Source organism: Juglans regia, chromosome 4 (genome assembly GCF_001411555.2).
Source record: "Juglans regia cultivar Chandler chromosome 4, Walnut 2.0, whole genome shotgun sequence".
NCBI classification, from domain to species: domain Eukaryota; kingdom Viridiplantae; phylum Streptophyta; class Magnoliopsida; order Fagales; family Juglandaceae; genus Juglans; species Juglans regia.
In genome coordinates this window covers 538,020-553,029 of record NC_049904.1, presented here as the reverse complement: position 1 = coordinate 553,029, position 15,010 = coordinate 538,020, and the positions used below count along the sequence as shown (strand labels likewise).

Genomic DNA, 15,010 nt, shown 5'->3' with positions numbered 1-15,010 from the left:
CAAAACTTTTCCATGAGACACATTAGTACATTACCTCTTGGATACATGATAGAGAGGGGAGGGGAGGGAAGGACGGATGCTAACTTGTTTCTATGGAGTATGGACACCTGAAGGTGCAAACAAGAATGGAAGGGTGAGTCTTCTCTTAGACAAACTGTAGAGGTTGAGTCTTCTCTTTCTATGAAGGGTGAGGTTGAGTCTCTATTTAAGCAAAGTGATGTATCTTGGACGTTTGTTTATAGAGAGTATTAGTAGTAGTGAAAATCAGACCAATCACAAAAGGAAATAGTGTACTGGTAGCTTCAAATGCATTAATTTGTTTCTAAGGTAATGGTTAATATGGAGATATCCTTGCATGTATCCGATCATGGATATAAATTTCTTTGATGAATGAATAATAACAATTTTCCTTAAAAAAAAAAAAAAATACCGTGAAGTTGATAATCGTATTTGCTTCCTTTTGTGATTGTTTTTCTTGTGCAACATGGTGGTGGTAGCATTCTATGCATATCATGATTAAAAAAAAAAAAAAAATTGAGTCAAGGCCTCTTATTATTAAAACACTCTCACTGAGGCGGATGAACAACCATGATTACAATGTTTGTGCACCGAAAAAACTAAGATTGCATCAATGTATAATATAAGGAATATCCAATCCATCCAAACGAACTAAACCTCGAAGACGTCCTTGCACAAAAGCCATCTCCAATAAAATCTGAAATTCTACCATTAGTACCCTCGTTTGCCAATAAATCCGCCACCATATTAGCTTCTAAAATTATGCCGAAAACAAATCTTAAGCAAACGAACAAGTTCCTTCACTTCCTCCCAAAAATCTCATAAAAACCAATACTTACAAACACCTGAAGCTAACCCCACCACCACACTTGAGTCGAACTCCACCAATAAATCTCTCAAACCAAGCGAACAACACAAACGTAGTCCATCAAGTAAAGCTCTACACTCTGCAATTTTATTCGTTGCTTGACTGTAAAAATGAGCAAAACTGGCCATAACTCTCCCCTATGAATTACGAATAATGCCTCCACCACCCGACATCCCCGGATTTCCACAAGAACCACCATCCATATTCAGTTTGAACCTCTACACATCCGACAACTTCCACGCAGCCAACCTTGGCATTTCCGCATGCACCGACACAATTGGATAATTTAATTCCCACAATACTAACAAATCATTAGATCCCATTTTTCGGAATTGCCGCAAGCTGCTTGTGATGTCCATTAATGTTACTTTAACAACATGAATAATTGCCCTCCAATCATATTTTATATTCTCCATTCAAGCTAAACATCGAGACCTCCAAAGAGCCTATGAAATAATAATAAGAATGACTCCACGAATCCATCCAACCTAAGATGCCCAACTGTAGGATCCCACTAGAAATTCATCATCCCTTCCCAGTTCCTATTCTGTGGCAGCTGAACCCCACAAATGGCAACAAAATAATTCCACACTCTTCTCACTCCCTCCCCCTTACAAAGAACATGGTTTAAAGTTTCAACTTGGGGGTCTACGCAACAGGTACACTTTGAAACAATCGGAATTCCAAATTGCCAGATCACATCATCCACATGCAATGCTTTCCGTCAAGCCCTCCAACACATGAAAGACATTTTCTTCAGCACAAAATTCTGCCATAACCACCTCCGCCATGGACAAAAAGTATCATGTTGTCAAAGCAGCTGCCGAGCTTATTTCGTTCTAAACACTCCCTCCACCGAATGCATCCAAATACAAATATCATTTCCTTCTCGTAGGCGTAAACCAGATTGAATTTTCTCAACAACATTCTCGATAACAAGTGCTCTTAATAACTCGAGATTCCACCATGTTTCATCCACCACAGACCGCACCTGCAACCTAGCATCCCCTACCACCGAAATCTCCTCCGCCAATGGCCTATCACCTAACCAATTATCATACCAAAAATTCACCTTACCACTCCAGAGTAATCATCTCAAGTTACATAAAACAGTAGGCATGAGCCGCATGACACATTTCCAGAAACGAGATCCTCTCCCCAAAGACATAACTGATGCAATGTGCGCATTACCCACATATTTGGTGGAAATCAAATTCAACCACAACGAACCTCCCATAATTAATTTCTAGGCGAACTTCTTAAATAAAGAGTTTTGAATCTCAAAAAGATCCCGAATTCCAAGACCACCTTCCTCCACTAGTAAACAATTCTTCCTCCAAGATATCCATTTTCTCTCCATGCTAGAACCCCATAAGAAATCAGATAAAATCCCTTTTAAGTGCTGACAACACTCCTTGGCAAATTCAACTCTAAAAGCATATGAATGAGCATACTATTCAAAACATGATTAATAAGAATAAGCTTACCACCAAAAGAGGGAAGCTTGCTTTTCCAACCCGCTAATATCAGGATATGATATCCTATAGTATCAAATTGGTTTGTAATGAAATTGAAAGGATCCTAACTGAGACCTAAGAATAATTGTCTCCCTAATAACTCATGCTTTTGTACATGACTGAACAAATATGGAAGTGTACCCCCAATATACTGGAATTAAATCATTCAAAATGCAACAAGTCATTACCAACGGGCTTTAAAGGTGTGATGCTACCATGATATGTTGCTGTACTTATTCCATGATTATACACTCAACAGCAGAATTGAGTCATTTGATTGGTACACAAACTTCACAAGTTCACATCCGCTTCCAACTAGATTTTCGTTAAGATGTTGAGTTCAACCGTTACAAGCAATGTCGGGTTTGGAACAAATGCATCGTGTCTATTTTCAGAGTAAAAACTAAAACCAAGACTAAAAAATCCATTATACTCGCTTCCATGATAAGGAGGAATATTTCTGAGAGGTTCTAGAAAAATAAATCTGTATAGATTAGTTAGGCTACAGATTTACATTGATGAAGAAAAACAGAGAAATGATGAAGAACACAAAAGCTGTTGCCAGTCACAAGGTTAGGATTGGGTGACTAGAGTCTTCTCATCGTGTCTGAGTTGCACCTTTCAACATCTCTCCGCTTTCAGACATTCCCATGAATAGGCACCTCTCCTTGATTATCCAAGGGCATGTACTGCGCCATGATTGCCCGTATCTCGGAATCCATGTATCTCTACAGAAATTCATTTACACTGGAAATTAGAATCACTAGAAAAGGTACACCCCTTGATAAATTCAATCATGTAATCTGAATCTGGCCACCAACAAAGACATTCCCATGTTTTAATATACAACAATATTTTCTCTTTTTTGCATCTAACTCTTTGCTTAGCTATTTTTCGGCATTTTTAACTAACCATAAAAATTCTCAACCAACTTAAACGCCGGTTGCCTACACTAGTTCCGGCATCTAACTCTTTCTCCTCTCTCCCACTTAAGTTTTCCTTCACCCTGATTTCTTCTTTTTCCCCTTTGTTTCACTCCTTACAGTCACGTTTTTTTTTTGTTGTTTCAAGGATATTCACTGACCCAAAAGTGTCACAAATTGCCCCAGGATCTTATAGTTGTGTAGACCCAGAAAATAATGATTACCAAAAAGATTACCTGGTCAATTTAGAACTTGTTGAACCATATAGAAGTGAGTTTGACAAGTGATATATGGATATAATTTAACCCCATTCTGAATCAAGGACTACTCAAAGGAACTCCAGAATGTACATAGGTTTTATGAAACAGCATACATACCCGGATCCTGTACTTGTAAACTGCATATCCCCCAACCCCAGTAGCAGCCAAGCCAAGAATAATAATCCAAACAAAACTCCAGCTGACTGTGGTATTATCTTTACCTGGATTTTCCAACAGATAAGAGGCCAGAGGAAAACAAATGGCAAATTAAAGAGAAATCAGAAATCAACTGTTCCATAACAAATGACAAAAGATTTGTCAAGAATCAGAAAATCAGAAATCACTTGAATATCAGGTTAATCTTGAATCCTACAGCAATATAGTACCAACACAACAAAATCAAACAAACGAAAACTTTAAAAATTAACGTGCATTTTCAACCATGGTTTATTAATGCAATTCACAACTGTAGCTACATGCAAACGTACTGTGGCTACATGCAAATATTTTTCGGTAAACATAGCTTAAAGAGAGTATCAGGGGATAGTGACATCATGATGAATTTCCTGCCTTGTGAATCTCCTAAAAAAACAAATAAAGCATTTAAAGATACTTACTTATACATATGTCATTTTCTTGCATGTAAAGTAGATCACCACTACAGCTGCATTCATAACTGCCCCACGTATTCTTGCATTTGCAAGATGGGCACTGGCAAGCCAACTTCTCTTTGCACTCATCAACATCTGGACCAAGGAAACAGAAAAGAAATATTAGTGAATCAGCAAAATAAATCCTAGTTGATCCAGTGGCAATGGCAAACCTATGACTACCTTGAAGGCAACCACCCATTCCCCCTGCCATCAGAGACCATCAACAGTGGGCCTAGATCCCATAGATAGAACACACAAATATCCGAAGTGGAAATATTGAATTGCTATTGAAACCTAAAAACTTAAGTCGTTCTAAATTTGCTTTGTATGTGGTCCTATCATAAATATGCTTTCAAAAGTACATTCTATTATAATTCTTTAGTATTGTAACTATGTATGTATGACAGTGACTGGACCTTAATTTTATAAGGAAATTTCATGACAAGTGCCTGTGTACTTGGGCATTTGCCTATTCCTACAATCAATAAAATCTTATTTACTGTTAAAAAAAAAAAAAAAAATTTCATGACAAGTGGCCAGAGGAGCCTCAAAGTAATTTGAGGTTTTTCAATAACCCACAACTTCATCAAATTAACCATGAATTTCATAACGGATTTTATTAATTGTAGAGATCAAGGGCAAAAATACCTTCACAGGTATTAACTCCATCACCCTTGAATCCTGGTGGACACTTGCAACCTTTTGAGTCATCCTGTTTAATCATTGGAGATTCAGTTAGATAAGAAACAAGAGGACAGGACACTATGAAATTATAAATCCCTATGCATCTAAAGCTGGATAACTTACAACACAAGCAGAGTAAGTCCGGCCTTCCTGAGTTTTCTTCCAACAACCTCCATTATTGATTTCGCAACGTAGAGCTCCCGAAGCTGTTAAGCCAAGCAAAATCACAGCATAAGTAGAAATGAAATAGATAGGTAAAAGTGAAAAACAGCACTTTTCTCATAGACTGAAACAACCTAATTAAAGCCAACACAAAAATTCTGAAAATGCCCCCACATCAGTCTCTAGATATTTCCACTCCCTATTTAAGGTTTTTTTTTTTTTTTTTTTTTTATTCTGATAAGTTCTTCCACTCCCTATAAGTAAGAGCCATGTATATATGATTATAACCCTACTAATCCCACCCCTGCCACAAAAGGGGAAGAAACCACAATGCCACATTTACCAGGGAGCAAATCGTGCTACAGTTTAAGAGTTCTGTCATTACCAGCGCCATCCATACATTTATTTGGGTCATAACTTTTTGACGGTCATCTTTAAATTTCTCTGAGTGCCATGCCATGTGAGTTCATGGCAACAAAAGAATTGTTTTCCAGAAATTTTAAAGATGAGCATGGAAAAAGTTTGTTGAAGGTAGCCAATAGCTTTTGAGTGTAAGCCTTGAATGAATGTGCCACATAAAGGGGTCATCTATGCATACAAAATGGTCAATTCAAGAAGAGACAGGTAAGAAGCAAGTTGGTAGGCCCACTCAAAATAAGCTCCTAGCTCCAGAGTCCAAAAACCATAGAGACTTGAATTATAGTGACCTGAACCTATTTCCATCACTAACAAACAAATAGCTTCCTTGCAGATTGCTTGAATTTGATCTATCAGGTCTATTTCAAAACTAAACTAGCACTCTATCAGGGGGAAAATTTACCTTCACAATGAGTATAACCATCACCAACAAACTTTACACCTTGGACAACAGGGCATTCACATACTCTTCCACGGAAAGTGTCCTAGAAGAATAGGGAGACTCAAATAAGGACCAAGAAACAAGTGAACCCATCAAAGTTCATAAAGAAAAAAAACCCCACAAAACACACGCCCACAAACATTGAGAAAATGAAAATACCTTGCATGCAGTTATATTAGTGGCCTTGTCCTGCCAGCAGCCACCATTGTTGCTCAAACATTCATTTGTTTCTACATCTGAGAGAAACAATTTGTAAAATCCAAATAAATAACATGTTGAAAATAGTCCATTTTCAATGGAATAGTTGAGAACAAAGATTACAGAATAAGCAGAACATCCTCGAGGATTCCCAAACCAACCTATAAAAACAGCCTACCCACACATCTAGCTGATTTGCTTCTCTAGATAAATATTATCTCAGGGAGCTCTATACTTCTGATAATAGCTTTTGAATAGGAGATGTGGGGGAATAAAATGTTTGATAGACATCCTACTTATCAACTCATTATAGAAATGGGACCAAGAGGGTTTCAGAAAAATGAAACCAAGATGCTTGTTTTGCCTTTTTATGGTAAATAGATGCCACAGCAACAACTGTTTTGTTAAAAGGCAACACACACACCTACACCCACATTCATGCAATGGAACCAAGAAGGTTTCAGAAAAGTGAAACCAAATTAATTTGTTTTGCCTTTTGTATGGTACATAGATGCCAAACAACCACTCTTTTGTTGAAAGGCAACACACACCCACACAACCCACAAGGGTAGATGAAGACCTTCACTTAAACAAATGGCAGGCTCTGTGGTCTCCTCAAAACCTGCACAGATGGCTTTGAGAACTGCTACTTTGTCCAACTTCCCTGAAGCCATTATTACAATCAAAATTAATATATATATATATATATATGAAAAAACCAAAGATTACAAAGCATCCATGCAGTAAATAGCTAACAAGATCTGGAACAAGCAGCGTCAAACCTCTATACTGTCTGTTATTTATAACAAGAGTTGGTAATATTGTAACATCTCCACGGGAACCCTTGCCAATCTGAAAACCAGAATTGTGAAAAAGCAAGATGAGTGAGACATAGTATGGAAAAATTAGATATTGAAGAGAGAAAGCCATCAGCGCATTGTGAACTGTTAGCCTTCTAAATCTCTAAGTGTTTACCTGTGCATCCTGTTCAGCTTTAAGAAGTGGGTTGTCCACATCTGCAGTAGTGTCTCCAACGCATTTTTTTATCTCCTTGAGATCAAGCCCTGTTAAAGTAAATCACAGGAAAATGTTAATGACATTGGTTTTCAATTCTTTAGGTATGCAATAAGTAAGTCTTTAGATATGGAATATAAGCTTGCTCTCATCTACTAGTACCTACTAAATTAAGGCGTCATTTGGATAGTGAGTTGAGATGAAAGTTGAAAGTTGAATAAACTATTGTTAGAATATTATTTTTTAAAATTATTATTGTTTTGGGATTTGAAAAAGTTAAATTATTTATTATATTTTGTGTGGGAATTTGGAAAAGTTGTAATAATGAGATGAGATGAACACTTATTGTATCCAAACAGGGCCTTATTGAAGAGAACATCAAAAACCAATCACAATGAGAAGTAAATGCATTTCCAAGAACCCTATAGAATTAAATATAACATGACATTCTGAGGCATTGTGTGCAAGCAGAAATATCCAAATTAACAGAGTTCGTAGATTGACAAAAGCATACAAAATAAGAAGCAAAAAGATAGTGTCATAGCTAAAGCAAAGGCCAAAGCTGATTTCAATAAGTTGTTGTAACTTGAATTCAAAATAGAATGAACAGTTAAGGTAATGAATAACACCAGCATTAGTCACTAGAATGTTGGCAATATGGTGAAAGATTCAATTCACAGAAAAGCACATATATCACTCATCGAAGATGTCACTGGAAATCACCTTGATTAAAGATGGTTTGTGGCAACAATAAACTCTGAACCAAAAATCTAGCATAATTTCACAAATTTCATAAAAAAAAAAAAAAATAAGAACTAAAAAGAAAGTAACAAACATGAAAACATATAAGGATTCTGTTGTGCGACATCCTCGTGCATAGATTGCCAAGGAAACATACATTGATATTTTGAAATGCAAGCATCTACATTAAGTCTTCAACGTACCAAGTGATTGGATAACTTGATTTGAGCAGTCTTCAGTGTACTTCTTCTCTTTCATCGGGCAACGGATTGCAAAATCTGCCACGTAGTCCCACCAAAGCCATGGCTTTCCACTTTCATTTGCAACCTTAAAAAAGCAAACTTCACGTAGATTTTGAACCACAACATCTTTTCCATCATACCCTCGGCTGAAATCCTGCTCAGGATCTGGAGCACAGTACCTCCCATGATTGATACACTGAGACTTGCACTGTTTGCTCAAAATAAAAGCTTCTGGGCAGTACCAAGTTATATAGTGCGGGGTGAACTGTGTGTACCCATTCTTCTCAAGTATCTGAGCTGCTCCTTTGAAGCTCTTTAAAAATTCAATCTGACTGTCACACTTTGGCCCACATTCGTCATTGCTATTTGTCCAAAACTCGTACTCAACCCGCTCATCAGGATGTGGAAGAGCCTCAGACCAATCGAGGTTTATGTTAACCATCTCTCCTTTAGATATAACTTTTTTAATGCTATCCCCCAAAGACTTGCTAATAAGAGCTGAAGGAATGGTGATGTTCTGTAGATAATCAGCATCAGCCTTCTCTTCTTCAGGAGTGTCCATGGTAATTAATGGTTCAATCCGGTCATCCGCAACAAGAATAGCTGCTGCTCCACCTTTTTGAGCGTTCCATGCCTTCAAGGTGAAGTAACAATCTGCCAGCACATCCAAGTTATGGATAAAAACTTCCATTCAAAAGAATTCAAAAAAATAAATAAATAAATAAGAAGAATTCATAAACAAATACAAAAAATATGTAAGCAGCCGTTCAGTTTAGTCACAGCCCTAGGAAAATCAACATGAGAAATAGGGTAAGATTTAAAGATCTTATGCCATAAAATAACACTGATGGATAAGCAAGATATTCATTTGCATGTATATACGATGACAATTTAGTAATACATTCAATCCAAAAAACAGAAGCAAATAGACCCAAGACAAATTTCAAAACTTTGTACCCCGGACTTCAGTCAACTAGATGGAATGATTGAAATCAATGGGGGAAAAACTTCCTTAAAATAATCTTGATGAAGAGAAACTAAGCTCCAGTTGTCAACTTAATATATTTACAAGATAAATGTGTGAGTGACAAGATTATACAATGCATAGACAGCATTTGATCTGTCATGCCATAATTAGCATCCTAACTGTCATATCGAGATGAGATTCAAATACGGTATACCTATGTCATTACTTCAATAAGATAAATTGGATTCACAGAATAAGCCATCATCAAAAACGGAAAGTTTAACCCCATTTGGCAATCTTTCATTCTGGGTAACTTAACATTCAAAGGGAAGAAAAAAATAATACTTTACAAACAAATTCAAGGTACATAATCTCTTATAAGGAACTTTACAAAGAAAAAAAGGCTGACCTCCTCTATCGACGAGTAGAAAGGTAGGCAGGGCTCCGGGCTTGGACTTGAAGGAGATATCTACGTCATCATAACTCTTGCATGCCTTTTGATTGGCTTTGGGGTACGTCACAATGCCAACCATGGTTCCTCCATACTGAGGAACTCCAAAATTTCCAATTGCACATTCATATACACCCTTCAAAGAGTTCGGTGAAGAAACTCTTAAGCTGTTCTTCTCCACCACAAACCTTGCCACACCAAAACCGCACAACATAAACCAAAAAAGCGCCAAAAGCCCTAGCTTTTCCCCCATCTTGTCACCGAGTCACCCTCAACCAATCCACGAAGAGAGAAAAACCCAGATCAAGAAATCCAACTTATTGCGCTTACCTCAAAAACCCAACAAAACCAAAACTCGATTACAATGAATAAAACTAAAACTCGATTACAATGAATTAAACCAAATCTGATAAGCTAAAGCTCTTTTTTTCTATTAAAGTTTCGGTTTTTTTAGAACCCAGATCATCAGAATCGACTACTATTTACGGTGAAAGCTATCCGGGTCTTGAGCTGAAACTGGAAAGAAGCGTACAAAGGGGGATGTTCGTTTGTGCGTGTTGGGAGAAAAAAGTATCTTGAGGAAAGAAACGAGAACGTGGGTCGGAATTGAAAGACGTGTCGATTACGCTCAATTGTAATTTCAATCCTCTCGGAGAACTATACCATCTCGTCTGTAGAAACATTGTGTGAATCAAAGACCAAACCGCCATTAATAAAAAGGGTCTCTTAAATGTTAAATTTTAATGTTGCCTTTTATGCGATGGTTTTATTATTTTTTTAAGTTGTTTGAATTTTAATTTTGTAAGGGTTGTTTAAATGTAAGATTAAGATTTGATTGGAGGAGGGAAAATGGATACGTGATTGCATGCAACACAGTTGTCCATTTGAACAAGCAACACTTTGGTCACTTCTTCCAAGTCTTTTTCTTAATTGTTTTCCTTTAAAATAAATCATATTTGATATTTGATATATGATTTAACACATAATTGATAATTATTATTCTTTTAATGAAACTCTTATATTGGATAAATTGAGGAGTTCTAATTAAATCAAAATTCCTGAAAGTGTAATTAATAGAGTATATATCAGTAGTCATGTTTTTGTTGATTTCATTTAGCACAAGTTTTATTCCCAACGTGACTTTTCCATTATAATTTATCGAATTTAATATTATACTGATAAAAATAAAAGCTTTTCAAAAAATTATTTTATGAATTCTTTTTATAATAAAATAGATTTTTTTTTAAAAAAATAGATAAATCAAATAACGATGCTTGTGGCGTAAGAGGCGGAAGGGACGAAATTGAAAAGTAAAACCCCTGAAATTATAAAGCAAAAGGCAGTCCACATTTATGTTGACACCCAGATCTTGATCCAAAATTATAACCCCTAAGCTAAAATAGTGGATCAAAGTAGAGTACTAACCACATGATTAATCCAAAAAGAGCAGTACTAATATGCCGCTGACGTAAAACTATTTTTAAAATTATTTTATTATTTTAAATATTTTTAAAAAATATAAAAATATATCAATATATTAATAATTACTTCTTCAATTATTATATAAAAAAAATTAAAATATATGAGATGTCTAAAATGAGGTGTCATTATTCTTAACCCAAATGCATCCACAAAACTACTACTCCATGATCATTTGAACTAATTAATTACATGCAAACTTTGCATTCTTATAAATTAAATAAACGAAGAATTAAGCTTAATTAGAAGTTGTACATGCTCGATCATCCTCCCATCCAAAGAAACGCACGACTGGGTGACAAATCGCGAACATCCATCTTCCAATACAACTGAATAAACAACAACTCGAGATCAATGCAGGATGAGAATGAGGATGAGGATGAGGATGAGGATGATATTGGCCGTGAGTATAATATTGATGAGGATGCAGATGATGACCCATGACCGACCTTCTTCAATCTTCTTCAGTTCCTGCTTCAACGTGATCTATATATATATATGAGATCATATGTAACAAAAATCAGCAACAAATCACCCTCATGCATCTTCTACATGCAGTAAACATATATCCCATGCAGTATGGAACTATATATATATATATATAAAGAAAATATATAAATAAAACGATCAAAGAATATGATATTTTACCATAATCGATACTCAAACCTTTAAATTAATTATCGTATCCAAGTATCGGGCGGCTGCGAGGTGGTTATGGCTATCTGCAACGTCTACCAAGGGAAGTTTCCTTTTGTAATTTACAGAGAAACAAAAGAAAGAGATCAGAGGTAGAAGACAATAATTCAGTGGCTTTAAAGCTATTTTATTCCTCTAAAAAAAAAACTATGTTATTCTTAGGAACATTTGTGGGCGTAACAACAAAGCTGATTATCTCGACATGCAAGTTGTCCGCAGAGAGTGACCGGACTAAAAAGTTGTCTAGAGAGAGAGAGAGGTGTATTCGCACGTAGCAGAAAGGCATGCACAAAGAAAGTGACTATTGATAAGGACATGCATAAGCAAAGTTTCAGCTGCATGCAGTATCCAAGTGGACATCAAAATCAAGGACCCCGCGTACGTATTCCATTTTTTAATTAAAATGATTGAACTCCAGCTTGTAATTTGATCAAACTTGGACAGCCATTGTAGCTTAGTCCAAGAAGTAGAGAAGAAAATATGTAGAAACAGAGAGAGCAGAGATCAAAAGAAATAGATCGAAACACGTAATTCATACAGAAAATTTTCTTATAATATTATTAATGCATGATGTGAGAAAACGTCACTCTAATAATACATCATCTCAGGTATCTTCTGGAATTGCTAACGTACACTCCCCTTGAGTGAAAATGTTAATAACATACAGTACCCATCTTGAGGAGAGGTCAATGAGTTTATGAGTACTATTAGCCTGAATTTTGTCACGAACTAAGTGGCAGTACTCTATTTCAATATGTTTAATTCTCTGATCATTGAATACTGGATTGACATAAAAGAGAAGGGCATGCATTCTTAGTATGAGTCCAGGATTTCCATTCGATGCCGTTTTCTTTTTTGGTTTTTATTGTGTTCAATGTTCATGTATGTAGTGTACAGTACTAGTTTATTGGCCGTTTCGAAAGAGGGAAAGTGGTCAAAATTCAAGTGCTGGGAACGTTTTGTCGTATAGATTGCTTGCTGAGTTCTATGGTCCTCAATCATCGTGTCGTGATCTATTTTATTGAACTGTAAAAATCGCAGACTGACTTCATCAAAACGGCAAAAACAAAAAAACAATGAAATTAAAATCACGATCAAGTGACTTAACTTTCGTGGAAATTGTCGCGACCATCCCATGAATTATTGAGAACTGCTATACCTCACATTAAAATTCTGGATTGAGAACTGCTATAATTTACAGAGAAATAAAGATATTTTGTGTACCCATCATGTAAAGGGTTTTGATGCAAGATAACCAAACTCTTCAAGGATATCTACTGCATATTTCCATTGCTCATCTTGCTACTTCCAGTCCAATAAAATATTTTAATTCACCAAGGTCCTTTATCTTAAATGAGAGGAGAATGGGAGGGATCAGAAGAAGAAGAAGGCTTAATGGTAGTATTTTTTATTAGAGTTAGAAGGAGAAGATGTTGTAGGATTATTGGAGTTTGGAAGAGAAGAAACAAAAGGTGGAGAGGACATAGGAAGAACCTCAGGTATGGAATATGGCAAGACAAAAGAATTAGAAGAAGATGTAGAGGGAGAAGAAATATATTGAAAATGGAAGATAGTTTTATGAAAAACTACATCCCAGGAAATCAAGATCATTGATTGGAAGTCGAGATCAAAAGCTTTGTATCCTTTTATCCCATAAGGATATCCCAGAAATATGTAGTTGGTGGCTCAAGGATCAAATTTATTTCTATTTTTGGAAATTGTAGAGACAAAACAAAGACAACCAAAAATCTTAAGTGAGAGTAAGAATTAGGAGCAACAGAAAAAATGACTTCATAAGAAAATTTATTGTCAAGAAAGAGGTGTTGGGGTTTGATTAATCAATAGGTTGCTGTTAAACATATTCACCCTAAAATTTCAAAGGAAGAAAGGAATGGAATCTGAGTGAGCGTTCCATATTCAGCAGATGCCTATGTTTCCTTTCAACCACTCCATTTTGGTGTGGGTGTTTCAATACAAGTTTTCTTGCATAATACTCATTTTGAGCCATCCGGCATGTAAAATTCAAAGGCATTATTAAGTAAACTTCTGAGATGTTGAATTTTGGTATCGAATTGAGTTTCAATCATTGAACAAAATGATTGAATCAAGTGCCAAGTTGGAACTTTGTTATTCATAAGATAAATCCAAGTGCATTTGGAAAAATCATCAACTGTAATGAGAAATAACGAGAACCATCAATGGAGGATTTAAGATTTGTTTTGTAGTAACAAGCTAGAAGGGGAGAAATAGTCATTCTCGGCCCACGATGACGGTTTGAGCCTCAGTCGGTGTCGTTTAGAGTCCACGACTATGGTCCGAAGTAGTGATCTGGTGTCCGTACATATGTTTATTTCAATAAATAGGAAATAAATACAACAAATATAAATAGAGAATGAAATACAGATTTACGTGATTTGGCACAGGACCTATGTCCACGAATCGTTTGGAGGGCAAATCCATTATAAATAGAAGTATTTTACAGTCTCTCATGGTATGTCGTAGCTCATTGTACAAATGGGGTCGGTGACCCCTATTGCCTAGAGAAAATAAATACAACTGAAGTTTCCTTTGAAGGTTGAAGAAGCTCTCGCATTAAGTCACCCCCTAGTCCCTTTCTCTCAGCCGATCTAATTTCTTTTATTGGACTCTATCAGTAGATACTGAAGAATTCGGCTTTATATCACTTCACTGCCCACTTTTCATGCCTAACCCCCTTTCTCTCTCTTTTTCCCTACTTTTCATCACTTCTTTTTAACACATTGTCCTCATTTTCTCAACCTTTATCCCCTCATCTCATTTTTCTCTCTTTTTCCTTGATGAAAGTCACCCAATGAAATGGGCCCTCGATACCATATTGAGCCTGGGTTATTTTTATCCCTTTCAAAGGGAATAAAAAATGGATCCCAAATATCACTATGTATGATTTCAAAAGGAGTATGAGATATGCTTGACTTAAGGAAAAAAGAAGCATATGTTGTTCTGCTAGAGGACAAATTGTACAAAGTGTAGAAGTTGATATTTTGATATCATGTATAAGTTTATTCACTCCTGACAATCTAGAAGGAGATGTGTGTCCTAGTCAAAAGAGGAGGAACTATCTAAAGCAACTTTGGAACTTGAAGGAATGGAGGAATTGACTGTCTTTGACAGTCCTGGATGACACAATAATTGGTGAAGAAAGTAGAACAACAAAATGAATTTTTGGCAAGTCAACTAGTGGAAATGATCAAGTTGAATGAAAAGGAAAGGATGCAAAGAGTATTATGTAACACAAAAGA

At 36.1% G+C, this 15,010-nt stretch overlaps 1 protein-coding gene and 1 long non-coding RNA gene across 2 annotated transcripts; both read right to left on the bottom strand.

The window, feature by feature from the left end:
- Positions 1-2,647: 2,647 nt before the first annotated feature.
- LOC108990013 (vacuolar-sorting receptor 1-like) lies at positions 2,648-10,238 on the bottom strand. The gene is made up of 12 exons (XM_018963846.2): positions 9,516-10,238; positions 8,101-8,793; positions 7,118-7,206; positions 6,925-6,994; positions 6,723-6,806; positions 6,104-6,180; positions 5,906-5,987; positions 5,047-5,129; positions 4,888-4,951; positions 4,204-4,332; positions 3,704-3,807; positions 2,648-3,131 (listed from the first exon to the last, which is right to left on the bottom strand). The coding sequence occupies exons 1-12, from the start codon at positions 9,808-9,810 to the stop codon at positions 3,042-3,044; spliced, it is 1,860 nt and encodes a 619-aa protein (XP_018819391.1). The 5' UTR covers positions 9,811-10,238; the 3' UTR covers positions 2,648-3,041.
- A 946-nt stretch (positions 10,239-11,184) lies between these two features.
- On the bottom strand, positions 11,185-11,809 carry LOC109015839. Its single transcript, XR_001999992.2, has 2 exons — positions 11,703-11,809; positions 11,185-11,522 (listed from the first exon to the last, which is right to left on the bottom strand). It is a non-coding gene; the product is annotated as an uncharacterized LOC109015839 (long non-coding RNA).
- Between the last annotated feature and the right edge of the window lie 3,201 nt (positions 11,810-15,010).